Source organism: Herpailurus yagouaroundi, unplaced genomic scaffold (assembly GCF_014898765.1).
Source record: "Herpailurus yagouaroundi ecotype Mexico unplaced genomic scaffold, PumYag 160, whole genome shotgun sequence".
Lineage (NCBI taxonomy): Eukaryota > Metazoa > Chordata > Mammalia > Carnivora > Felidae > Herpailurus > Herpailurus yagouaroundi.
The window spans coordinates 30,315,398-30,342,243 of NW_024412401.1; the positions used below are offsets into that span (position 1 = coordinate 30,315,398).

Below are 26,846 nucleotides of genomic sequence, written 5' to 3' on the forward strand. Positions count from 1 at the left end.
ATTAGAATTAGGTGCATCTGTTGTAAATTAAATGGGGATAAAAGATCGGGAGCCATACAATGGAAGTTAAGAGATTAGACCAGAAATCTAGGCTAGGTGTAGTTACTGAAGTTAAGTAGCAAATTGATTGTGAACTTTCTGGCTTTGAAGGTAGAAAGGGAAACTTGTGGGTTTCACCAGAGTTTGCATATCTAAAGGGCGCTAAGCTGGCACTGTACATCACTTAAGTGGGCTGGGAGTAAGACTCTAGGGAATGTTGGGCACTTTGAACTTGATATGTGTGTGCCCAATAAAAGGATAGCTTCTACTTGGTTCTGATTTTTGGCATGTGGGTAGATGGCCCAGTGATGCTCATTTTTCAAAAGAAGCCAGAAATCTATTGGTGGAAGGAGAGTAGGGGAGGACACAGGACCTATCGCCATAGTCTGTTCAGGCTGTTATCACAAACTATCACAGACTGAGAGGGTTAGAAACAACAGAAACGTAATTCTCTAGTTCTGCAGATTGGAAGTCTAAGGTCCACACCAGAATGTCACATTCTCATGAGGGCCCTCTTTCTGGTTCATTGCTAGCACCTTTTCACTGTGCTCTCATATGGTGGAAGGGGATAGGGATCTCTTTGGAACCTCTTTTATAAGGGCACTAGCCCTACCCATGGAGGCTCCACCCTTATGACCTAATCACCTCTCAAAGGCTCCTAATACCATCACCTTTCGAAGTTAGGATTCAACATATGAATGTGGGGGGGGTGGGCAACATTCTGACCATAGCACCTTATTGATCTTCTGATCTTTAAATATTGGCAATTAGTGTATTGACCAAACAAAACAGGTAGAGAGGAAAGGCTACTCATTGTCTAATTAATGATTGTGTCGTTTAGAGGGGAACAAGAAGGAGTTTTACTATTCAAAAGCAACACTTACCTCCAAAGCATATTAATAAGACTACCTGGATGTGTGTTAGTAACAGTGATGGAAGAAACAAAATAGAAATATCAGAAATAAACTGATAGTAGTGTATGAGAAAATAAGTAAAATAAAAACTAATACCATCAGTGTTTAACAAAAGACATTGTTGAATGATAATATGAAGGAACTACATCGAAAACTGTTTTAATCCCATACCATGCAAAATAAATTTTAGATGAGTTAAATATCTTAAAACAAATATTATACTTTGTTATGGAGAGGAAACCATTTATACATTGTTGAAGCATTAAAGGAGCAAAGTAGTACCAAGGTGGGGATGTTTGATTGTCAAAAAATTTGAGTCTCTGATACAAAGATAAAAGCAGTGCCTTGAGAAGAGTATTTATAGTTTTTCTATAATAGGTAAGATTTTTCACGTAATTGGGGATATATCCATAAGGGTAGATTCAGTAGACAGATAACCAACTGTGGTTTACATTTTTAACCAATGATGATTTGCATTAGAGAAGATAACATTAATATGTTTGACCTAAAGATCTTCATTTGTAAAATGAAGATAACAGCAGTACCTACGTCCTAGGGTGTTTTTCAGGAATAAATATGATAAATGGTGTCTATTCCTGAGCACGTTGCCTAGAACCGTAGATGTTAACTGCTATTTATTATAATCATCTTCATGATTATTATCTTCCAAAACAAGTTTCAAAGTTACTTATCAGAGCTTCTTGCCTTTTTAACCCAGATGGGAAAAATGGCTAATTTAGCCAACTTTACATCTGTAGAGTTTACAAAGCACTTTCACATATTCTGTCTCATTGATTCTCACTCTAGCCCTGGGAACTCTTTGAATTTCTTCTCAGTGGGGGCTTTCAGGATTCAGTCTTCCGTAGTCACAGCTTGGTTTTTGGTCATCACCCTTTACTGCTCCACCTATAAAATCAATTCAGACTAATTCAAGAATTCCCCACTCTGACCGCAGCCTTCCATCTTCCCAGCTTTTGCATTCTTTGCCCACTGGAGCCGTTCGTTGACCTTTAGTCTTTTGACTCCTGTAATTTCTCTTAAGTGCTCTTTTTTCTTTACTTTCATCCTTATTTTCTCTTATAACCTTTCATACTTTTGTGATAATACCTAGTGCCTGTCCTGCCTGTTGTTCTCAAAGATTAAAAAGAAATCTATGGTGGGCAAAGGATTTGAATGGGCATTTCTCCAAAGAAGAGAGGTGAATGGCCAAGAAGCACACGTGAAGATGCATCATTGCATCAAGGAGACGCAAATCAAAACCACAATGAGTTACCACTTCAAATCCACTAAAATGGGTATGGTAAAAAAGACATAGTTGCAAATGTTGGCAAGGATGTGGAAAAATTGGACCCCTCATACATTGCTGGTCTGGACGTTAAATGGAGCACTTGCTATGGAGAAGTCTGACAGTTCCTCAAAATATTAAATACAGAATCACCATGTGACCTAGACATTCCATTCCTTTACCCAAGAGAAATAAAAACATGCATCCATAATAAGTCTTGTATACAAATATTCATAGCAGTGTTATAATAGCTAAAAAGGGAAAACAATACAAATGTGTACCAACTGATGAATGGATAAACAAAATGTGTTATATCCATACAGTATAATATTATTCAGCCATAAAGAGGAATGAAGTATTGACACATCCTGTAACATGGACTAACCTTGAAAACATGCTAAGTGAAAGAAGTCAGTCACCAAAGGCCACATAGTCTATGATACCATTTATGTAAACTGTCCAGAATAGACCAATCTATAGACATAGAGCATATATTCCTGGTTGCCTAGGGCTAGGGGTTAGAAAGTGTGGCCAAATGGAGAGTGACTGTTAATGGGCATGAGGTTCCTTTTTAGGGTAATGAAATGTTCTAAAATTAGATTGTGGTGATGGATAAACAACTGTAAAATATGCTTAAAAACATTTAATTGAGCTGAATTGTACAAAAGTTTGAACCCTACAGTTTCCAGGTAAATTTTATGGCATGTAAATTATATCTCGATAAAGCTGTTAAACTAAAAAGAAAAATAAAGTTCTGGTCATTGACTCTTAGCACATACTGTTTCTCAGCCTGAGTGCTGGAACATGTTGATTTTGAGAATGATCCTTGTAACAGTGTAATATTGCCAATGAACTTGGGGTTGGGGTGTTATTCCAGTTCACTAAATAGAGAACTTTTCTTTCCTATAGCTCTTGTAAATTATTATTATTATTATAAGATTTTATTTTTAAATGATCTCTACACACAACATGGGACTCGAATTTATTTTTTTTTTTAATTTTTTTTAACGTTTATTTATTTTTAAGACAGAGAGAGACAGAGCATGAACAGGGGAGGGGCAGAGAGAGAGAGGGAGACACAGAACCTGAAACGGGCTCCAGGCTCTGAGCTGTCAGCACAGAGCCCGACACGGGGCTCAAACTCACGGATCGTGAGATCATGACCTGAGCCGAAGTCGGACACTTAACCGACGGAGCCACCCAGGTGCCCCTGGGGCCCCTGGGGCTTGAATTTAAAATCCTGAGATCAAGAGTGGCATGCTCTACTGATTGAGCCAGCCAGGTGCCCTGAGTTATTTTTCTAAAAGATGATTTAGGAGCACCTGAGTGGCTTAGTCCATTAAGTGTCCGACTCTTGGTTTCAGCGCAGGTCATGATATCACTGTTTGTGAGTTCAAGCCCCACATGGGTCTCTGTGCTGACAGTGTGGAGGCTGCTTGGGATTCTCTCTCTCTTTCTCTCTCCCTCTCTCTCTCTCTGTCCCTCTTTCTGTCCCTCTCCCCCCTTATGCTCTCTGTCGCTCTCTCACAAAAAAATTAACTTAAAATTTTTTTTTAAAAAGATGTTTTAATTTGCTTGTTTGTCTCAGGTTAGTATGAGGAACACAGTTTGCTGTCTGGTGACTATTCTGGTGATTATTTCCATTCTGGTGATTATTTCTCCCTTATAGTCTATGTATAAGGAGAAGAAAGACAACTTAGCTAAATAGTAGAATCATTTTTTCCCATGCCTTTTCAGTTCCATGCCTTTGTTTTGGCTCTTTGATCATCTTACTTTGCTCTTAGTGTTAATCTCTTTGGGGGACTTGGACAATCTGATCAAAACTGGAAGTATGAAATCTCTCTTTAGAAAACTGCATGTGAATTTGCACACCAAATTTTGCTTATGGTTTCAACAGGGACACAGATTTCACCAAGGATCAGAATCCCAACTCTGCACACTAACTTTGGTGATCACTCCTGGGGGTGAGGTTATCATTCATATGCTGATAATTCTGCCGTCTCTATCTCCTGTCCGATTTCTCTGCCAGAACATTCCAGCCAGCTGTTTAGGCTTACTCAGACACTCCATGGACACTCCAGACTCAAACTGTCTACAGTAAGAGCATGATCTTTATCTCTTCGAACTCTATTCTTCCTCCTCAGCTGTAGGTCTTCTCAAACAGAACAGGAGTCCAAACCAGAATGCCCTGACCACCCTAGTCTAAACCAGATCATTCTTTTTGTTTTTTTTAATTATTTTATTATTTTGAGAGAATGAGAGAGAACGTCGGTGAGGGGCAGAGAGAGAGGGAGAGAGAATCCCAGGCAGGCTCTGCACCAATGGCACAGAGCCCGATGTGGGGCCCGAACTGTAAGATCATGACCTGAGCTGAAATCAAGAGTCAGATGTTTAACTGACTGAGCCACCCAGGCACCCCTTAATTTTTTCCTTATCATTCTTAATTTCTTCCTTTCTTAATTTTTTCCCCATAAATAAGCATCATGCTTAATTTCTTTCTTTCCCTCCACATACAATCAGTCATCAGGTTTTCCTAATTGTGCCTAAATGTTTCTGAAATCTCATTTTCGTCCCCATTCTCAGCCTAGCCCAAGTCATCTTCTCTTGTAGAGATTCAGCAGCCTCCTCACCAGTCTCCTGACTTTCTCTCTTGCTTGCCTTTAAAAAATGCCCCACATGACAAATGGTGAACCTTTAATGGCTCCCCGGTGCCTTTAGGACAAACTCCAAAGTTTCTGACGTCTTGGATACCACCTGTGAGGCCTGCATGATCTAGCTCCAGCTTGCCTGTCCAGCCATCTGGTTCTTCATCACCGTCCACCTCCACCATCCTGACATTCTTCATTTTCTCAATTATGCTGTGCTGTTTCTCACTTTTATGTCTTTGCATATTCTCTTCCTTCTTTGGTCCTGCCTCCTTTCCTCCACACCTTGCAAACTCTGACTCATTCTTTAGGTCCTGGCTTTAGATTTCCCTTCTTCTGGATACCTATCCATTCATGGGGCCCTTTGGATGCATTTTCTTATTCTCTTTTCTCTGCTGTAGCATTTATGCACTTTTGCAATTACCTCCCTACTTTCTGGACTATAAATGCTGGGAAGGGAGACACTTGTTTGTGTTGGTCTCATTTATCACGGCATTGCTTGTGCTTATTTAGTCCTATACCTGGCAGAGGTATTTGATAAATTTCTGTTGAATATTTCCTTCTACCTAAAATATCGTCTTCCTTACCTTCCCTCTACTGCCTGCTCCACTTGGCAAAACCTTATATGGTTAACATCCATTTATTAACTCAACAAGTAAGTAAGGAACTCCTTCTTCATTCCGGGCACTATTTTAGGCACTGTGGATATAGTGATGAATAAGACAGCAAATATCTCTGCCTTTTGCGAGCTGATACTCTATGGGTGTAGACGGATAATTAAATAGATAAGTAAAATATACAGTGTGTTAGTGAGCATAAGTGCTAAGGAGAAACAGAAAGCAGGAAAGATGGATGATGCACATCAGAGTGGAGAGACAGCATTTTATTTATTTTGTTTTTTTATTATGAAAAATTTTTTAATGTTTTATTTTTATTTTTTTAATGTTTACTTATTTTTCTTTTTTTTTTAAATTTTTTTAACGTTTATTTATTTTTGAGACACAGAGAGACAGAGCATGAACGGGGGAGGGTCAGAGAGAGAGGGAGACACAGAATCTGAAACAGGCTCCAGGCTCTGAGCTGTCAGCACAGAGCCCAACGCGGGGCTCGAACTCACGGACCGCGAGATCATGACCTGAGCCGAAGTCGGACGCTTAACCGACTGAGCCACCCAGGCGCCCCTATGTTTACTTATTTTTGAGAGAGAGCGTGAGTGGGGGAGGGGCAGAGAGAGAGGGAGACACAGAATCTGAAGTAGGCTCCAGGCTCTGAGCTTTCAGCACAGAGCCCAATGTGGGGTTCAAACCCACTAACTGTGAGATCGTGACCTCAGCCAAAGTCAGACGCTCAACCGACTGAGCCACCCAGGAGCCCCTTTAATGTTTTATTTTTGAGGGAGACAGAGTGTGATCAGGGGAGGAGCAGAGAGAGAGAGGGAGGCACAGAATCCAAAGCAGACTCCAGGCTCTGAGCTGTAACACAGAGCCCCACATGGGGCTCAAACTCACAGACCACGAGACCATGACTTGAGCCGAAGTCAGACGCTCAACCGACTGAGCCACCCAGGCACCCCTATTTAAAAAATTTGTTTTTAATGTTTATTTTTGAGAGAGACAGAGCATGAGCAAGGAAGGGGTTAGAGAGAGAGACGCACACACACAGGATCCGAAGCGGGCTGCTGGCTCTGAGCTGTCACCACAGAGCCTGAGAGATGGCATTTTAGATAGGCAGCTGGGGGAGGCTTCATTGAGAGGGTGACTTTTGAGTCAAGACTGTAAGCAAGTGAGGGGGCTACCAGTAGCTGTGCTGGTCTCTGGAGAAAGAACACTCCAGGCAGAGAGAAGGGCTGAGGCCTGTAGGAGAGAATAAGGCGAGTAAGCCTGAGAGCAAGGAACAGAAAGAAGACCTTGGGATGTAAGGTGAGAGCGGTAAACCTCTCAGAGTGTTGCTGTCTTACTCTGATTCCTGGGCTTCCTCACAGTTGGAAGCTGTTTTCAGCTCTCAGTGCTGTGAATTTACCAGAAATGATCATGGAAGTTTCCCTTCTTAGCAGTTACCTGTGAACCTATGGAAGTGCTATAGTAGAAGGCTGCAGGCTGGTCAGTGCCCTTTGGAGGATGGTGAAGTACGTGCTGAGGCATCTCTATAACAAGTGCTACCTCTTTCTCGGGACATTTTTGCCTTTTTTTTTTTTAAGTTTATTTATTCATTTGGAGAGAGGGGGAACACAAGCAGGGGAGGGGGCAGAGAGAGAGGGAGAGAGTGAATCCCAAGCAGGTTCTGCACTGTCAGCACGGAGCCCGATGTGGGGCTCAAACTCACGAACCATGAGATCATGACCTATGCTGAAACCAAGAGTCGGACGCTTAACCGACTGAACCATGCAGGCTCCCCTTGCCTTCTCCTCATTAGGATTGGGAGGCAGTGGGAAAGTGGGGCGTTGGCGGCCTCAACCCCAGGGGTCACGTTGCCCATAGTTCAGCTCCGCCCTTTTCTTCTGTTCCCTGGTCTGTGTTCTTGACGTCTTGGGGACATGGTGAACATTGCACAATTCTCTCAGCCACTATCTAGAGTTACAGTTTTGAAGACCAATCACTGCTTTCAGCTTGTTTCTCTCTTACCCCTTAGCTTTGTTGCAGAAAGTAGAGGGCAGGCGGGGTTTTAGTTAATTGTGTGTTGCATTAGTTGGTGTTGGGTTAGTTTGGGTTTTTTATTGGCTTTAGTGTGCAGACTATATACCTCTGTCCTTGTGTAAAGCACAGCCCGTCATGGGGCAGTTGGGCCCCACCCCGGGGTTGGGTGGGGTAGGGGGGGATGACTGGACTTGCCTTGCTGGCACCCCACGCAGGAAGTAAGAGGCCTCCTCTGGGCACAGTTCCACTGCGAGTGGAGCGGAGATCTAGGGCTCTCTGAAGCCTATATTTAGCAATAGGAGAAGCCTCTGCCAGGCTGTTGTGTTGTTCCTTTTGGTGTGATTCACTAATGGCAGCATACTCTGTGGAGAGGGGCTGTAAATTGTAAATTGATATGAGGTAATAATTGGCAAAATGATCAGACTCCATTTTTATTCTCCTCTGGGGAAAACACGTGTTAGGAATCACTAACGCAGAGGCGACGGACAGAGGGGTTTTTCAGCCAGCTTTCCAGCTTTAGTGCTGCAGTGCTTCCGTCCTGATTAGAGAGGACAGGAGCCAAATTTGGCAGGAGGTGGCCAGCAGACTGGTATCTGTTTGCCACTCTTTACTCCAAAAAGCCTTGCCGCAGAGTTGCCATGGCAGCAGGAGGCAACTGAAAGGCAAAGGCTCAGCTCTGAAGCAGCGCCCCCTGGTGGCCCAGCCTTCCGCTCCCTGGCCTTGAACCCAAGGGGCTGGTCACACGGCGGGGGGCTCCGGGTGCTGTGGCTGTTGAAAGCGCATTCCCTAATGTAGTGGAGCTGTAAGGTCCTTCAGCTGTAAGGATGGCTGCCTCTTCTGTCCCCTGTTTCTCCTTGGGCATAGCCCTTTGATGTCCGATCCTGTAGTCCACCTTACCAAATTATTTGCTGTTCCTTAAATATGCTCTTTCATGCTTCTATACTTTTATACATGCAGTTTTCTCTGCCTAGAACGCTCCCTTCCCCATCTGTGTGGAAAATTCCTACTCATTGCCAAAGTGTGGCTTCAATACTGCCTCCTGCTCCATAGTGCTTCCTCTAACCCCTTATGCTGTGTGCAGAATTAACACTGTTTCCTCCACCATCTCAACCTTGCCTCATAGCAGAAATGACTGTTTTTGTTTCTTCTTCTCTAGACTGTAAATTATTTGCATTTAAGAACTGTTTTTTTTTTTTTAATGAATTTTGTATCTCCAGGAGTAGACTCATAATAACACTTAGTAGTGTTTGTTGAATGAATGAAGTGTCTTTGTGTCATCCTTTTTAATCCTTATCATGGGAGGGTTGCATACCATGTGGAGGACAGTACCGTGTTGTGTCCACGTAGGGCTTCAGAATCCTTGCTCTGGGGTTCCAGAGGGTTTAATCGGTGTCTGGGTGGCTCAGTTGGTTAAGCGTCCGATTTCAGCTCAGGTCATGATCTCATGGTTCATGAGTTCGAGCCCCGCGTCAGGCTCTCTCCTGACAGCCTGGAGCCTGCTTCGGAGTCTGTGTCTCCCCCTCTCTCTGTCCTTCTCCCCCTGGTGCTCTGTCTCTCTCTCTCTCAAAAATTAATAAACATTAAAAAAGTAGTTGGATGCTCAACCGACTGAGCCACCCAAGTGCCCTTCACTTTCCATTTTAAGTTGGAAGAGCAGTGGCGGAAAGAGCAACACTTGGGAGTCGGGTGCCCCAGGGTTCAAGTCATCAAGTCAGTATGGCTTTTGGTTATTTGTCCAGCTTGTCAGTTTCAGTTCCCTTTTGTTGAATTAGGATGTGTGAGGACAGTGCCTAAGATACTTTGTGGCCCAAAGTAAATTCCCAGTAAATCTTACTTTCTCTACCGTGCCCTGTCTTCCTTGAAGAAAATGAAAGCAAAATAGAAGTGTAAAGCAGTTTTGGACCATCTCTGGCATCCTTATCTACATCAGCTCATTCTGTGTTCACTGCCTTGCTCTGAGCACAGCTTTAAACGTCACCTCTTTCTGTGCCTCTTGTCCCTTTTCCCGACCTTCCATGCTTTAGTGCCCTTCCTTTGCTTTACTGCCCTGTTTTCATCTTTGGTGCATCTGTCCCCGTGAGTTTACTGTGTATGTAGACATTTTATTTAGAACTCTCTCCTGTCCTGTCTTTTTGGGGATAACCTGTATTTCAAGAATTTCGATTTGAAATGAATTTATCTGTTTCTCTCCTTCAGTAGTTCCCAGGAGCTGTCTTGACTGTGATACATAGTTACGTGCCTTACCTGCTAGCCTCTATAATGTTCGCTTTACGGTTTAGTCTTAAGCATTTTTCGCTGTTCCTCTTAATGTTGAAGTTCCAAGCTCGCTTAGGCTGTTTTGCAGATCTCTTTGCAAATGTGTTCTTCTCAGTACCACGTGGTGATGCTGCAGGCCTCTGTCCTGTGTGCCAATGCCTGCAGATATCTGGGCTGTTCAGTTTGTGAAGTGTTTTTCTCTTCCTTCTCTTTTAATCCCACTTTTGGTAGTTGATTCATTCCTGCTCCTCTACAGGATGTGGAACTGGAAGCTGTTTGTAAGTTATTAGTAGGTCCAGTAGAAGACTCCCTGAGAATGGCAATGAAAATTTGCTTGGGTTTCTCGGTTACCCGTGACAGTGGTTGGCTGTTTGTGAGAAGCCTTTTGGGAATGTTTTATGGCCTCCTACCTCGCATCTTGTGCTGTCAGTTTAAAAAAACCTACTTATCAGTAGATTTGTTAGTTAATCTGGTCTGCCAGTGCCATGCTTACTTGAAAGTTGGCTATTTGTCTCCTTTCCAAAAAATGGAATTGCCGCATACAGTTCATTTTTGTTTGATGTGAAAACTGAAACTAATGTAAGGATTTATTTACCTGGCTAAAGGGCATTTTTCAATCAAAAGGCAAGAAGGGTACAGTTTTAATGAATCATAAAATTTATCTGTTCGAGACATGCATTTTTCCTACTCTGTAAATATTCAGTTAAATGCCATTTAGTTAAAATTTAATTACGTAGGAACTTGTTGCCATGGATTGAATTGAACTTCAGAATGCTGGAAACAATATTGTAAGTTAATATAGAAAGGTTACAATGATTTATTATTTTGTAGGAAATATTTTGGGGATAGAGCAGGTTGTACATGGGATGAAACTCAGAAGGTCTAGGTTTGAATTCATGCACCTTCTAGCTCTCTTGGGCTACATAGTCATTCTCTGTGGAATGGTAATGGTTACAAAATACCTTTTTTTTTTTTTTTTAAGTTTGGTGGTTTGTAGTTTATCCCTGACCTTCATGCTGGGTTCTTCGTCCCTGGTGCTTCTCCTGTGTGCAGTGTTACTCTACCTGCAAATACCTCTCAGGCCCCCATCCCCCTGATGTACACACTTCTTTTTTTATTATTTAATTTTTTTCTGGTATCCTTTTATATATTGTCCATTCCAGCATATGTATTGACTTGATCTTTTTGCTTTTCCGTTTTCTCACCTAGTTCTTATATTTGGTTATATTTCCTGATTTGAATCCTATTTTATATAGCAATAGAACTTAACAATGTGGGAAAGGCTGTTGGCAGAGAGACAATTTCATAAAACCTTCCACGGACCCAGGCGAATGGAAACCAGCGCTGGAGGTTCTTTACCTCCTGTCTTGCATGAAAACATTCCTGCTTGTTTCCCCTCTGTTGATCCATAACGTTAGACTTTGCTTTTCTTAGTTAAGAGTATTCTTAGTTAAGAGTATTTCTTTTGGGGCAAATGATAACATCTGCAATCTTTATCATCTTTTCTACTTTTTAACATTTTTAAAAAAATGTTTATTTTTGAGAGAAAAAGTGAGAGAGAAGGAGCAGGGGAAGGGCAGAGTGGGGTGGGCAGAGGATCTGAAGCAGACAGCAGGGAGCCCAACCAAAGCAGGGTTCCTGAGAATCCCACACGGAGAGATCATGACCGCAGCTGAAGTCCGACGCTTAATCCACTGAGCCACCCAGGGTCCCTACGGTTTAACATTTAAAAACAATCTGTTTCAGGGATGCCTGCGTGGCTCAGTTCATTGAGCGTCCGACTTCAGCTCAGGTCATGATCTCGCGGTTCGTGAGTTCGAGCCCCGCGTCGGGCTCTGTGATGACAGCTGGGATCCTGGAGCCTGCTTCAGATTCTGTGTCTCGCTCTCTCTCTGCCCCTCCCCTGCTCATGCTCTGTCTCTCTCTGTCTCAAAAATAAATAAAACATTAAAAAAAAAAAAAACCAATCTGTTTCAGTGAAATTTCTGGTTAATCTTCCTTTTCCTAAAACATGCATGTACAGAACACAAAAGGGATAATTTAAGATTTGAGGATTACTTTGTTGATATGTAATCGACCTTTTTAATAAATGATATTTACTGTAGTTATCTCACCTCAAAAGTCATTTCATTTACTAGAAAATGAGAATTCTGAAAAATGAAAGAAAGAAAATTAAAATCACTTTATTCTAACATCCAGAGATGACTGCAGATAAAATGTTGGCATAATTCCCTCTAGTCTCCATTCAACATTACGTATTCAATTGTATGTAATTTTACAATTCATTTTTATAATTACATATTAGCAAAAGTTTATATTTCATTTTTATAATTTTAAATTTTATATGTAATTATATATTAGCTAAAGCTTATACATAAACTATAATTCACATTATATAGCACTATTGGAATATTCTAGTAACTTTTAGGGCACAACCTTGACCAAAAAAAAAAAACATTAATTATCTAAAAAACTAAAATAGATAATTTCTAATTATGAACTACATTACAAAAATGTAAATATTAGAAAAATACATCATGACAAATAGGAGTCCTGCAATTCCTCCAGTCCCCACTGTTAACAGTATGTTTTCAAACAACCTGTGATTAGATTTCTGAATTGTTTGTTCATCTTTGACAAAATTTGTGAAGGGTATGGATGTTCTTTGCTTACAGGCTTGGTCAAATTAGGCAGTGAACCAGAATGTGTTTTTGCAAAATAACATCTCAATATTTCTCTCCATGCTTTAGGTATGTGTTCTTTTTGGATCCATGCAATCTGGACTTGATAAACCGGAAGATCAAGTCCGTAGCACTGTGTGTAACAGCGTGTCCACGACAAGAACTGAAAACCCTGAGTGATGTTCAGAAGTTTGCAGAGATAAATGGTGAGGCATGAGGCCGTCCAAGTCCTCACCCCGGTCACTTACTCCCACCATGACATACTGTATGTTTGCATTCCAGTATAAATTTGTGCCGGTGTTAAATAAATCACCAAGGAACCTCAAAACGAAAAAGGGAATTGAAAGTCCTCCTGGACTTCCTTGATAAAAAAGATTATAGTCACCTGGGGAGCTTGTTAAAACTCCAGATTCCTAGGCTCCCCCCAGGGAAATTCTGACTGAGTAGGTCTTTGGGTTCTGGAAACTTGTATTTTTTTACAGATGTCTCATGTGATTTTGATGTCGCCTGTTTGAACATTTGGGAATGACTAGACTACTTTTTGTGAAATTGGTCTTTTTTTCTTTTTCTCTTCCTAAATACAAATTAAAAATTTTTTGATTAGTGTATTTTATTTTTGTCCCTGGATAACAATGTAATATATGTCTGTTACAGGAAATTTGGAAAATTCAGGGAAAAGAAAATGAATACCAAAAGTCCACCATCTTTCAATTGTGTTGGTGTGTTTTGCTTTTTTTAATCTAATATTATCTCATAACCATTTTTCTAAGAGTAAAGTTTTGAGAAACTTTGAGGTTAAACATATGGGAATTAGCTGAGAAAACAAGCATAGTCAATTTTCTAACCTAACTCCGCTCCCTTGGGTTTCTGATTTCCAGGTATTATCCTCAGTTCCCTCTGACTCGCCTCAGTTCTCTTCAGAGAATGTTATTTATAACCTCTCTTCCTGGAGGGCCACAAACTGATAGCCTGTGTTTGTGAACTTCCATGGGGTTTGATGTTTGCGTTCTGCGTGTTGGAGTCCTCAGAGCTGCCTTGGCCTCGCCTGGTTTACAGGCTGGTTCTGGTTCCTTGGAACAACGGCTGACTCAGCATCCGCCTCGTGTCACTTCTAGCTGGGCAGAGAGATAGCCTGGGAACGCAGCTACACACGCACCCCTAAGCAGCTTCAGAGTCTTCCTGAGGGGGTTGCTGGCCTTTTGAGAGCAGAAGGACTGCCGCCTTCTAGACTGGCAGTGTTCCTGTCACTACTGCTCCAGGCCTCAGTGTGAGGTAGTAGGAAGCACATGAGATTAATATGACTCTGGATTCTACTTCTGCTGCTGTCGTTAACTGGTTCTGTAATGAGGGACAGAGAGCGTAGCCTCTCTGAACCCGTATTTCCTCATCTGAAAAAAGTGGATTAAAAACAACGCCCCCATCATAGGATTGTTGTGAGGATTTGATGAGACGATGCACAAATGATTGGCACTTGGTGGGCACTAAATAAAGAGGTACTAGCGACTCTTCAAGATCTCATTTATTCCCACATGATATCCTCACACAGACTGATTGGCTGAGTCTAATACTAGAACTGTCGGCCCTATCATTATCAAGTTTCTTAGGGAGAAATGAGTTATCCCTTACGGGTTTTTCTGAAATCTTAGGCAAGGTGAGCATACATGGTGCACTTTGGGAGGTGGTGGTATTGAGTTGGCTTTGGAGTATAGGCTCTGGAACCAGATTATCTGGGTTCAAATGTTGGTCCTGCCACTTACGAGCCATGAGACCTTAGGCAAGTTACGTGATCTCTGGTTGCCTCAGTTTCCCCATTTGTGAAGGAGATAATATTTGTACTAAAGCTGCCTCACAGGGTTGTTACAAGGACCTCAGACATGAAAAATGCTTAGAAGAGTGTGTGGCAAATGGTAAATTGCCAAAAAAAAAAAAGAAATAAGTATTGGTTACTGCTGTTATATTATTACTATTAATGTTATTATTCCCCCAATGGAAGGTAATAATCTTTCTGCCACTAGTCTCTCTCTGCTTCTAGCCCCTGACATACTGCTGCCATATTAACATTGATAGAGCTTTAGTCATGTTAATCCCTTACTCAGAAGCCATCAGAGGTCACAAAATAAAATAAAACGTTATATATCTTACCTTGGCATTCAAAGCTATAATCTAGTGTCAAACTATCTTCTAACACGTTTTCTTGAACCCACTGGGTGTGAGTCTTGATCCCTTGAACCTGACATGTCAGCTGGAGGGCCAGAAGAGAGTTAGTTTCTTGTCAACCGTATTGCCTGCTGTGATGATCCACTGGGGAGAAATGCCCCATGCAGCCTTGCTGGTATGTTTATTTCCAGGTCATTATCCTTCTAAGTGATTATGATACTGAATATGGCCTATTAAGGCCAGTTTATAAGACCTTTCTGGTGAGTTTTGCAGCTTTGTTTTTTTCACAGTCTTACACAAAGCAGGTGTTCAAGAATATTAATGAATAAATATTATTCCAGAAAACAGACTTCTTAAATTGGTGCCTAACTACACAGGCACCCTTAGGCTTTTCAGGCAGCTGTTTGCAAAATAAGTCAATGTGTTAGGCATAAAAAAAAGTATTAATAATGGCAGCATCAAGAAACACAGCAGTGGAGGATAGAGAAGATAAATATTTAAAAGGGAGTAGAAAACTATGAAATTATAATAGAGAAGAGAGCCTTTGGTGGAGGGATATAAGTACCTTTATTTTATTTTTTTTTTTTATTTAAAAAAAAAAATTTTTTTTTTCAACGTTTATTTATTTTTGGGACAGGGAGAGACAGAGCATGAACGGGGGAGGGGCAGAGAGAGAGGGAGACACAGAATCGGAAACAGGCTCCAGGCTCTGAGCCATCAGCCCAGAGCCCGACGCGGGGCTCGAACTCACGGACCGGCGAGATCGTGACCTGGCTGAAGTCGGACGCTTAACCGACTGCGCCACCCAGGCGCCCCAAAGTACCTTTATTTTAATAGTAACCCTAGGTTGAAAATTTTTTATTTCTTAACAAAAATTCTGGATTATTCTTTGGATTGGTGACTTAAAACTGGGCCTGGTAAAGGGTGCCTGGGTGGCTCAGTCAGTTAAGCGTCTGACTTTGGCTCAGGTCATGATCTCATAGTTCGTGAGTTCGAGCTGCGCATCGGGCTCTGTGCTGACAGCTTGGACCCTAGAGCCTGCTTCGAATTCTGTATCTCCCTCCCTCTGCCTCTCTCCTGCTCACACTTTGTTTCTCTCTCAAAAATAAACATTAAAAAACGTTAAAAAAACAAAACAAAAAAACAAAACTGGACCTGGTAAGATTTAATTCCAGTGTTACTGTATCTGAGAGAATTCTTTGTCTTTTTGCATTATCTTTTTTCCCCTTCTTTGTCTTTCCATCATTTGAGGTGCACATTGATTCGGAAGGAGCAGATGGTTTTTATAGTTATTTGTATCCACACGTTGTTAACAGCTACATTTCTGTTAGAAAATGCACAGGCCCTTTGACCTCACTTATACACATCAGAGAGGAATATCTTCAAGAGCTAATTTAGGTTTAAGTGGGGAATTTCCAAATCTGTAAGAGGGAATTGCTCAAAATCCATGACAGAGTCTGCATGTAAGAACAAACTCCAAAGCTCTTAGAAGAAAACATAGGGGAAACCTTCATGACGCTATACTGGCAATAATTTCTTGGATATGAACCGAAAGCTCGGTCAACAAAAGAAACAGCATAGGTAGACTGGACTACATCAAAATATAAAACTTTTGTGCATCCAAGGACACAGCAGCGTGAAAAGGTAATCCATAGAGTAGGAGAAAAGATTTGTAATTCATTTATTTGATAAAGGGTTAATACTCAAAATATATAAAGAATCCCTACATCTCAACAAGAAAGAAAGAAAGAAACAGACAAATAAACAACCCAATTAAAAAATGGCCAAAGGACTTGAATAGACATTTCTTCAAAGAAGATATATGATGGGCCAATAATAAGGACATGAAAAGATGCTCAACATGCTAATTGTATGGGAAATGCAAATGAAAACCATAGTGAGATACCACCTTACACCCATTAGGACAGCTTCTATTGAGAAAAAAATCACAAACACCACAAAACAGAAAATAACAGATGTTTGTGAGAGTACAGAGGAATTGGAATCTTTGTGCGTTGTTGGTAGAAATAAAGAATTGTATGTCTGCGATGGAAAAGAGTTTGAAGTTTCCTTAAAAAATTAAAAATAGAATTAACACAGAGGATTTTTAGGGTGGTGAAAATACTTTGTATGATACTATAATAATGGATATATGTCACTATATATTTGTCCATGTCCATAGGACATACACTAAGAGTGAACCCTTATGTAAACTATGGACTTTGAGTGATCATGATATGTCAATGTGTAGGTTCATCAGTTATATCAAATGTACCACTCTCGTGGGGGATGTTATAATGGAGGAGGCTGTGCATGCGTGGAGGCAGGGAGTATGTGGAAAACCATTGTACCTTCCTCTCAATTTTGCTGTGAACCTGCTTTAAAAAATAGTCGTTTAGAAAATAGATTATCATGACTCAAAAATCCCGCTTTTGGGTGTATATCCAAAAGAACTGACAACAGGATTTCAGAGAGATATTTGCACACTCATATTCATTGTGGCATTATTCATAATAGCCAAGAGAGGGAAGCAACCTAAATGTCCACTGATGGATGAATCGCTAGAGAAAATGTGGTATGTACATACAATGGAATGTTAGCCTTAAAAAGTAAGGAAATCCTGTCATATGCTACAACATGGATGAACCTTGAAGTTGTTCGTCTAGGTGCAATAAGCCAGTAACAGACAGATAGGGCGATGGTTTTCTCTGGCTATAGAATTTCAGTTTTGCAAGATGAAAAAATTCTACAGATCTGTTGGATAACAGTGTATCCAGCGTATAGCTAATATGACTATACACTGAAAAAATGGTTAAGATGGTCAATGTCATATTACGTGTTTTACCACAGTTTTTTTAAAAAGGAAGGATATTCTGATACATGCTACAATATGGATGAACCTTAAGACATTGTTAAGGGAAATAAGTCAGTCACAAAAGGACAAATACAGTATGATTCCACTTATATGAAGTACTTAGAGTAGTCAGATTCATAGAGACAGAATAGAATGGTAGTTGCCAGGGGCTACAGGGTGAGAGGAATGGGGAGTTACTGTTTTTTGAGGAAAGAGTATGAATTTTGCAAGGTGGAGAGTTCTGGAGATAGACGGTGGTAATGGTTGGACAACAATGTGAATCTACTTAATGCTACCGAAGTGTATACTGAAATAGTGTTAAGGTAGTAATTTTTTTTATTATGTGTATTTTACCATAATTAAAAAGATGAAAGAGAAAAATCCTGTTTGGGGTAGTAACTTTTTTTTTTTTCTAATTTTTTTCATGTTTATTTTTGAGAAAGAGGGACAGACAGCATGAATGGGAAGGGGCAGAGAGAGAGAGGGGAAACAGAATCTGAAGCAGGCTTCAGGCTCTGAGCTGTCAGCACAGAGCCCAATGCGGGGCTCGGACCCATGGATTGTGAGAACATGACCTGAGCTGAAGTTGGGTGCTTAACCCACCCAGGCGCCCCTGGGGTAGTAACTTTTTAAATGATAATTTTAAACCTTATTTGAAAACATAAGCTAGGGGCACCTGGGTGGCTCAGTGGGTTAAGCGCCCAACTCTTGATTTCAGCTCAGGTCGCAATCTCATGTTTGTGGGTTTGAGCCCCACATCAGGCTTCATGCTGACAGCACAGAGCCTGCTTGGGATTCTCTCTCTTCCTCTCTCTTTGCCCCTCCTCCACTTGCGTGTGTGTGCACTCTCTCTCTCAATAAATAAACTTAAAAAAACTGTAAGGTAAAATAACATTTTTCTTACCAGACAGGAAGATAATACAAATCATTTTCTTTTTTTTTTTTTATTTTTTTTTTAACTTTTTTTTTTTTTTTTGGGACAGAGAGAGACAGAGCATGAACGGGGGAGGGGCAGAGAGAGAGGGAGACACAGAATCGGAAACAGGCTCCAGGCTCTGAGCCATCAGCCCAGAGCCCGACGCGGGGCTCGAACTCCCGGACCGCGAGATCGTGACCTGGCTGAAGTCGGACGCTTAACCGACTGCGCCACCCAGGCGCCCCAATACAAATCATTTTCAAAGAGTTTTAAGTTTCCATGACAACATTTGAGAGTGCTTTTTTAGTATTTACAACTATCCATTTGTATGAACTTTTATTACCTTTCCAAATTATTTAAAATCTTTTAAGGGAAAGCTAACTTAGGTTCCTAGAATAATGTTTGTAAGAAATGTATTTATTAGGAAACAAAATATTGCCTTAACTCTTTCTTGTAGACAAGAAAGAGGAGTTGTTTTCTTGGACCCTGAAGTTTGTAGAGCGCCTCTGTAGCATATGTCTGACCAGCACAGAAAATTTAGAAGAAGTAGCCGGACACTCGATTGGTTGTGTGGAGATGCTGCCATAGTACAAAGAGCTGTAAGAGGCGAGCAGAAGAATTTAGATAAACGTAAAAGTCGAAGTTCTGGTATGTGAGTTGTGTGGTAGGTGTACAAGTGTACAATTTGTTAGTTTGGTTTGTAGTTTTTATATGATACAAATATAAATATGATGCTAGAGAATAAATTAAAAATTGCTTTTGAAAAAGTAAAATTGACAGGGTGCCTGGGTGGCTCACTTGGGTAAGTGTCCGACTTCAGCTCGGGTCATGATCTCGCAGCCTGTGGGTTTGAGCCCCGGGTCGGGCTCTGTGCTGACAGGTCAGAGCCTGGAGCCTGCTTCGGAATCTGTGTCTCCCTCTCTCCCCTTCCCCTCAAAAAGAAATAAACATGTAAAAAATTAAGAAACTAAAAAAAAAATTAAAATTGGCAAGTATCACAAGGACTCTGTACTAAGCGTCTTTGGTTCCTTATCATCTTCTGGCAGTAGTGTGCATGAGTTTCCTGTGGGGCAGGATCGTGCTCTTCCTTCCTGAATATCCAGGCCCTACCTCACATAGGAGCTCTTCATGTTTTTTGAAAGAAGGATGGATTGGGCTGCTCTCTTCCTCCCTATTGACACTTACTAAGTTCTCATTCTCTCAGCACAGTGTATCCTTTGCTCGCTTCTGAATCTCTGTCCGTTGCCACCAGCGGGTAAATTGTTTAGCTTCATTCTAACCAGAATTGACGTGAACCTTTGTTTATCTTCTTATTCATCTCTCAATAATCCATCTTATTCATTCATTTGTCTTTCCTAACCATACTATCCACCTGAATATTCATAACCTTTTCTTTTCTTGAGCCGTCTTGTTTTTCCTCCTTCCTAACCTTGTACCCTCCAGAGAAGACTGCAAACATCTGGTGAGAGCTTATACCTGAGTTATTCTCAGCAGATCATGAATTCCGTCTCTCATTTTACTTCCCTCCAGTTTCTGGTGAACAGGTTTCCTTCTTACTTACTTACTTACTTTATTTATTTGGCAACTCAAATAATGTATACAATGCCCCTCCCTCTGAAGCCAACTTCACCTTTATATGAGATTTTCATCTGAACCCAGCCTGGCCATGTGAGGCAGTGAAGGAGGTGGGGAGAGGGAGGTCATGCCTGCTTGGACAGTCCCTTCCCTTCCTCTCTCCCCACTCTGAGTCTGGCCCATAGTTCATCCCTTGCTTTTCTCCACTGTCCCTGTTGTTCAGATCAATCAGGCTTGAGCCCTGCATTGTTTCATCATACCATTCATTGATACCCATTTTGTGCCATGCACAGAGCCAGATGCTTTGCAGGTCATTTTATTCTTTCCACTTGCAATCTAAAGTCTAAATAGCAGTTTAGAAATGAGAACAACCTGTAAGTTGTGGGCCCACTGCATGGTCTCAGTGGGTGCTAATATTTTTCATGGAACAACTTATTATCTTTTACATTACTCTTATCAAACTTTTATAATATCTAATTTGTTTTCCCTAACACAGTAGTAAAATGGCAGAAATCTTATCTTCCTTCTTTGTGTCCCTTTTATAGCATGTGAGAAATCACTCCCATTAGTGAGTGCTTCTTCAGTGTACCGTATTTTGTAGGAAGTCTGAGAGGTTTATGACCTACCGTTCACACCGTGTTAATGCTTTGAGTAGAGCCACGAAGGTGGGTGTTTTCTCAGTGATCATTGTTCTGTCTTTGAAAACCTCAAAGATTATGTGATGCATCAGATAAAATTCGTGAATATAAATAAGCCTTTGGTTATCATTATCTGGGTGTTACATTTAAAGTTAGTATCAATAGGGGTGCCTGGGTGGCTCAGTCAGTTAAGCGTCCTTCGGCTCAGGTCATGATCTCACGGTTCATGGGTTCAAGCCACGTGTTGTGTTCTGTGCTGACAGCTCAGAGCCTGGAGCCTGCTTCAGATTCTGTGTCTCCCTGTCCCTCTGCCCCTTCCTCACTCACTCTCTGTCTCTCTTTCTCTCTCAAAAATAAATAAACATTAAAAAAATTTTTTTAAATAAATAAAGCTAGTATCAATAGATGATCAGTATATTACCCTCTTTCTTACCAGTCCGTAACAATACAGCTTAAACCACAGAGTTAGTATTGATTCTTTTTCTTATAGTGAATCAAAAGATTGGACTTGATATCATTTATAAATAAAGAAAATGATCAACCCTAGCAACTGATTTAATTGCTTCCAAGTTCAGAAACCAGCAAGGGGGAAAAAAAAATCCTTACATTTGATAGTGTAATTTTAAGTAATTCCTTCATTCAACAATTAAATGGGGCGCCTGGGTGGCTCAGCCGGTTAGGCGGCTGACTTCGGCTCAGGTCATCATCTCGCAGTCCGTGAGTTCGAGCCCCACGTCGGGCTCTGTGCTACAGCTCAGAGCCTGGAGCCTGTTTCAGATTCTGTGTCTCCCTCTCTCTGACCCTCCCCCGTTCATGCTCTGTGTCTCTCTGTCTCAAAAATAAATAAATGTTAAAAAATAAAATAAAAAAAAAACAACACCCATCAAGTGTGTGGCACAGAAACAAAGACAAGGTATGGTCCCCTTGTTTAGGCAGCTTGCATAATAGAAGACAAACTTTTCAGTGTCCTCCACAATACCTAGAAGTCTTGCACATAGATTTCCAAAGTTAATTCACTTAGCAAATATTTATTGTGTGTGTAGTATGTGCCAATAGGAGTTGACAGATAATGTCACACCACCAGCTGGTTAATGGGGGCTTCTTGGGAATTTCAAATACGTCCATACTTTTTACTGGCTACTGAAAATTGCATTCTTCCTGCATATATATATATATATATATATATATATATATATATATATCTATATATACACACATACATGTACATATATATGCTTTCCTAGTTAGAGAGAAAGGGGTTAAATTCATTGGACCTCATATAGCTATGTAATTTGTTTTTCATAATAAAAACTGTTCTGCATTGGGAGATTTTTATTAATTACAATTTTCTAAAGTATGTTTTCTCTTAATTTAGTATATCCTACAAATAATACTGTGATAACAAGTCAAGCAAAATGTTATTTTATTTATGTTTTGTTTAACAGAATTTTTTTAATGTTTATTTATTTTGAGAGAAAGAGAAGGCCGGGGGGGGCGGGGGGGGAGAGGCAAAGAAAGAGGGAGAGAGAAAATCCCAAGCAGGCTCTGCACTGCCAGCCCCGAGCCTGATGTGGGGCTCAACCTCAGCAACCATGAGATCATGATCTGAGCCCCAAACCACGAGTTGGACACTTAACTGGCTGAGCCACCCAGGTGCCCTGCAAATCAAGCAGAATTTTACAGCAAGAGTTAGCCTCCAAATTACCAACCCCATTTTGTATTTTTGTTTCAAATTGGTGTTTTAGACCAGTAGTTCCCAACTAAGGGTAATATTGCCACTGCATGCCCCCCCCCCCAACTTTCTACTCCCCACACTTAGCAGTGTTAGGAGACATTTTTGGTTGTCACAACTGAGTGAAGGGTTGCGGGGTGGGGGGAGGGTCCTGGAATCTTGTGGATAGAGACCAAGGATACTGCTAAAAATCCTGCAATGCACAGGACAGCCCCTACAACCAAGAATTGCCCAGCTCAAAATACCAGGGTTGAGAAGTCCTGTTTTATATAGTATAATTTATAGTGAATAGTGAAAAGCAAATAAACATTATATATAACACATAACACCAAAATAAGAGATTAAAAATAGTTATTTCATATTTTTTTTTCAATCAGGATGTGTGTTGTATGGCTCTTGACGTACTGCCTATGTACCAGGAGAGAGGGGTCCCACATATGTTGAAGACATAAGGTCCCAATTCTCAAAAGAGTGCACTTTCTAAAAGTAGAGATGATATGTAAGCTAAAAAATTGCAAAATAATATGCTAAGTTTTATAATAGAATGAAGCAGTAAGTAGATTTGGGTGCATCAGAGAAGGCTTACTGGAGGAGGTGAGGCTTGAGTAGTTTGTAGAATTCTGCTCAAACTGAACACTCAGATGGTAGTTAGGAATGGACAGCCCATGCAGAGGGAACAGCATGTGAAAAAGCCTGAGAGCTTGTTAAACAGCAAGAATTGTAGGTAGTTATGTTTTGTTTTGTTTTTAATATTTTTAATGTTTTTTTTTTTTGATTTATTTTTGAGAGAAAGAGAGCACAAGTGAGGGAGGGACAGAGAGGGAGAGGGGGACAGAGCATCAGAAGCAGGGTCCATACTGACAGCAGTGGGCCCAATGCGGGGCTTGAACTCATGACCGTGAGATCATAACCTGAGCCGAAGTTGGACACTCAACCGACTGAGCCACCCAGGTGCCCCGTAAGTAGTTTATTATGTTAAGATGAGGCTGGAGTTCTAGGTAGAGGCCTGCTTTAGGAGAGCTTTGAAGCCAAGGAGTTGGAAATTATTCTGAGGGCAGGAATATGATACAACTAATGCCCATTTTACAAAGACCCTTCTCAAGGCTGTGTGCAGCATATAGAGGAGAAACCCTTTGGGAGAGTAGTTTGAACCAATAAGAGATTTTAAAGGTCTGAGATAGATAACTCATAGAAAGATCCAGTTGTCAGAACTTGGTTTCTTAAGTGTCTTGAAGGATATATGAAGACGATGGGTAAAGAAGAAGATATAGGATGACTTTCCATTTCAAATTCATGGGGATTTCATGGATGGTAGAGCCATTAACAAGGATGGAAAATACATGAAAGGAGGCAGAGCAGATTTGGAGAGTGGGTGATGGAGATGTCTTTTTTTTCCCCAAACATGTTGTTTTCGAGGTATCTGTGGAATGTATGTTTTTTTTGCCCAGGAGCTTATTGAATATTTGTCTGATTATGATTATTAGGAATTGCGCAGAAGAAGCATTGTGGCCTAAGAGTAGAGAATTTTATTTCTAAATTTGTCAGTGATTGCTTATAAGGCCTTGGAAGTATTACTTATTTTGTTTCATCTGTAGTGTTTGGAGCATGGTGATGGAAACATCCCTCTTAAGGGAGTTCTTATAAGTGATGTTGAGCTAAAGAATAAATAATTGAATATTATAAGGCACTTGAAAAATTATAGTAGTTAAACATTCTGGGGACTATAGCAACTGTTTACCAAGATAAATGTTTATATACCCAAGTTGGCATCCTAAGATCACTCATTTTGAATAACACTGGCTGAATTGCATGGATTGCCTCTGGTGTGGTTTAGATAAGCTTTTGTTTTTGGTTTTAGACTTCATTACTCAAGTATGGTTTTCCCTGCCTTTTGCATTAGAAGAAAAACTTTGTCTTACAGTTTCTGACCAAACCTCTTGTGCTAAGTATTGTTTATACCTTCACTTAAAAAAAAAAAAAAAAAACCAAAAACACCTTAAAAGTGTTCACTGAAAATGCATTAGCTAACAAACATGAAAAGAAAAACAATTGTAACATGTTTGCCATTACTGGGTTATTTTAATGTTCTTCATTGAGGCTTCTCTGTCCATCAGCCTTTTGAGCAGGAAGCATTATAAAGTTTCTTCTGATTGTTACTACTAACACATTGTAAAGATCTTTTTCTTTTAATCTATTTAGTACAGGATCTATTTAGTACTGGCCTGTGTCCCAGAATACCATCAGAGATAAGGCTATTATCCTTTCATTGAGCATTATCCTGGGAAAGTATTTATAAAATTGAACTCTGTTGCACCTGCTGACCTCCTTTTTTAAATGAAGAAAGGGTGGGGACGGAGATTATGTTCACTGAATTCAGCAGAAGCAGTGTGTTTGACAGCACTGACACAGTGCTTTAGTTAGGGCCTTTCGTATTGTGTAAATCGATTCCATCTTGGACTCTGAAAGAAAGAAGTTGACCATTCAGATCAGGAAGTTGATGATCACATTGGGTGCTCTGTGGTTATTGGCACAGTGGCTGGTTTTTTTCATGAGCAATCCTATAGTAGGACTCCCGGATATTTCAGGATTAATCTAAAATGTTTGCTTTTCACCGCTGCCATGTTTTCTCTAAAACTGCTGTAAATGGGATCTAGTGGCATTATCTTCAAACATGAAAGACTAATTTTAGAAGAGTTAGATATTTAATATTCATGCATATTTAACATGGCAAATAACATGCAAATTTAACTTAACTACAATTAGTCATTAAAATGGTAAAGAATGTTCAAAAACAGTTTCAGAAACTTAATTTCCTAGTGAGTCTGTCTTAAGAAGCTGAAGAAACTTAAGTGCCATGTAACTTTCAAGCGTCTCTTTAAAAAGATCTTACATTGTCCAATTACTTGAATTATCTTTATATAAAATAGATGCTACATGGTTTTATGACGTATGATATATATAGCCCACATATTTTTTTAACTTTTTTTTTTAATGTTTGTTTGTTTTTGAGAGAGAGAGAGACAGAGTGTGAGTGAGGGAAGGGCAGAGAAAGAGGGAGACACAGGATCTGAAGTAGACTTCAGGCTCCTAGCTGTCAGCATGTCAGCATGTCAGCAGGGAGCCCAACACGGGCTCGAACTCACAAATCGGGAGATCATGACCTGAATCAGATCTTAACCGATTGAGCCATCCAGGCGCCCCTACAGCTGACATATTTAAATACCTGGCAGGTTTATTGCTGGTTTGGGGGCAGCATTACTGAATTAAATGCAGGTTTGTGGCTTTTTAAAAATTCTTTTGGTTGACAGGATAAGGTACAAATGAAATAAAACCACTCTCAAGTTTGTTTGTTATCCCAGCAAATCTTTTTTCTGTAGTCTCTTCTAGCTCTTTCTTACATCCTCACATGATATTTCTATAATTAGTTCAATGTTAAAACCTGCCATTTTCACCTCACATTTTATTTTAAACTTTTTCCAAGGTGGTACCATGTGAAACTTCATTGTTGCTATAATATAAACACAAAGCTATTCTATTTATATTTAATAATAAAATATTTGGCCAAATTAGTAATCTGATAGGAACTGCAATTAATAAAATATAAACAGTTTACATGATAGAGTGCAGTAGGTCCTTAGCAAGATTAGGACTAGAGCCTAGGTCTTCTCAGTTAACGGTATTTATCGTTACAATGAACCTGACAGTATTCTCGTTGCTGTATTACAAAATCAGCAGGTCAGTAAAATAATACTTATCAAGGATTGGCTGGACTGCATCCGACTTTTACATATTATTTAGATTTGTATTAGCCACACAGACCAAGAAATAGATGGCTGTTTGCATAACCAACCTAGGATTGAATTTGAGCTTGTTTTAAACTCTCTGAAAGCTGAGAATTCTTTGATCAATTTGTTCAGTTTATTTACAGTTACTATTTACTGCCTTTAAAATAAGGAAAAAGAAACATATTGTCTGAAAACATATGTGCTGTATGCAGTCCTTTTACATACTTAGTAATGGGAAGCATAGGAAAGAGGGACGTCATGTGTAGTTGAGGCAGGGTTTGTAGTCAGAGACACCTAGGGTTCAATTCCAGCTCTCCTTCCTAGTAGCTGGGTCATCTTGGGCAAGTTATATATCTTATCTTTTAGCCTCTATTTCGTCTTCTGTAAAGGAGGTGTAATAGCCCCTGCTTAATCAAGTTAAAGTAAACACATAATTAACATATGTATGGGGCGAGAGGAGAGCCCCTCCACCTAGTGACTTTCTGAGTTCCCAGTGTGTTGGAAAGAGGGGTCCATCTCCAATCCTTCTGCAGGGATGATAAACTTGCATGGGTATAGAACCAGCCCTGGAAATGGGCTGCTCTTGGCCTGACCCTCAGAAATGCTGGGGTGGGCCAAGATACTTGGCTTCTTCAACAGGAGAATTTTGTCATGTTTCTGTTGTTTGGTTGTTTGGAGATGTCCCTGGACATGGTTTGGTTAGTTATAATTAAAAGTTGACTCTTTAAGGAAAAAA

General features: G+C 40.4%; 1 protein-coding gene across 3 annotated transcripts in view; it reads left to right on the forward strand.

The window, feature by feature from the left end:
• Window positions 1–26,846, forward strand: part of SLC44A1 (solute carrier family 44 member 1) — a 201,426-nt gene that overhangs the window by 82,192 nt on the left and 92,388 nt on the right. For all 3 annotated transcript variants that reach the window (XM_040481879.1, XM_040481878.1, XM_040481877.1), the window contains exon 4: window positions 12,523–12,659. In XM_040481879.1, the coding sequence (XP_040337813.1) occupies window positions 12,523–12,659 (137 nt within the window). The remainder of the gene's footprint in view (window positions 1–12,522; window positions 12,660–26,846) is intronic.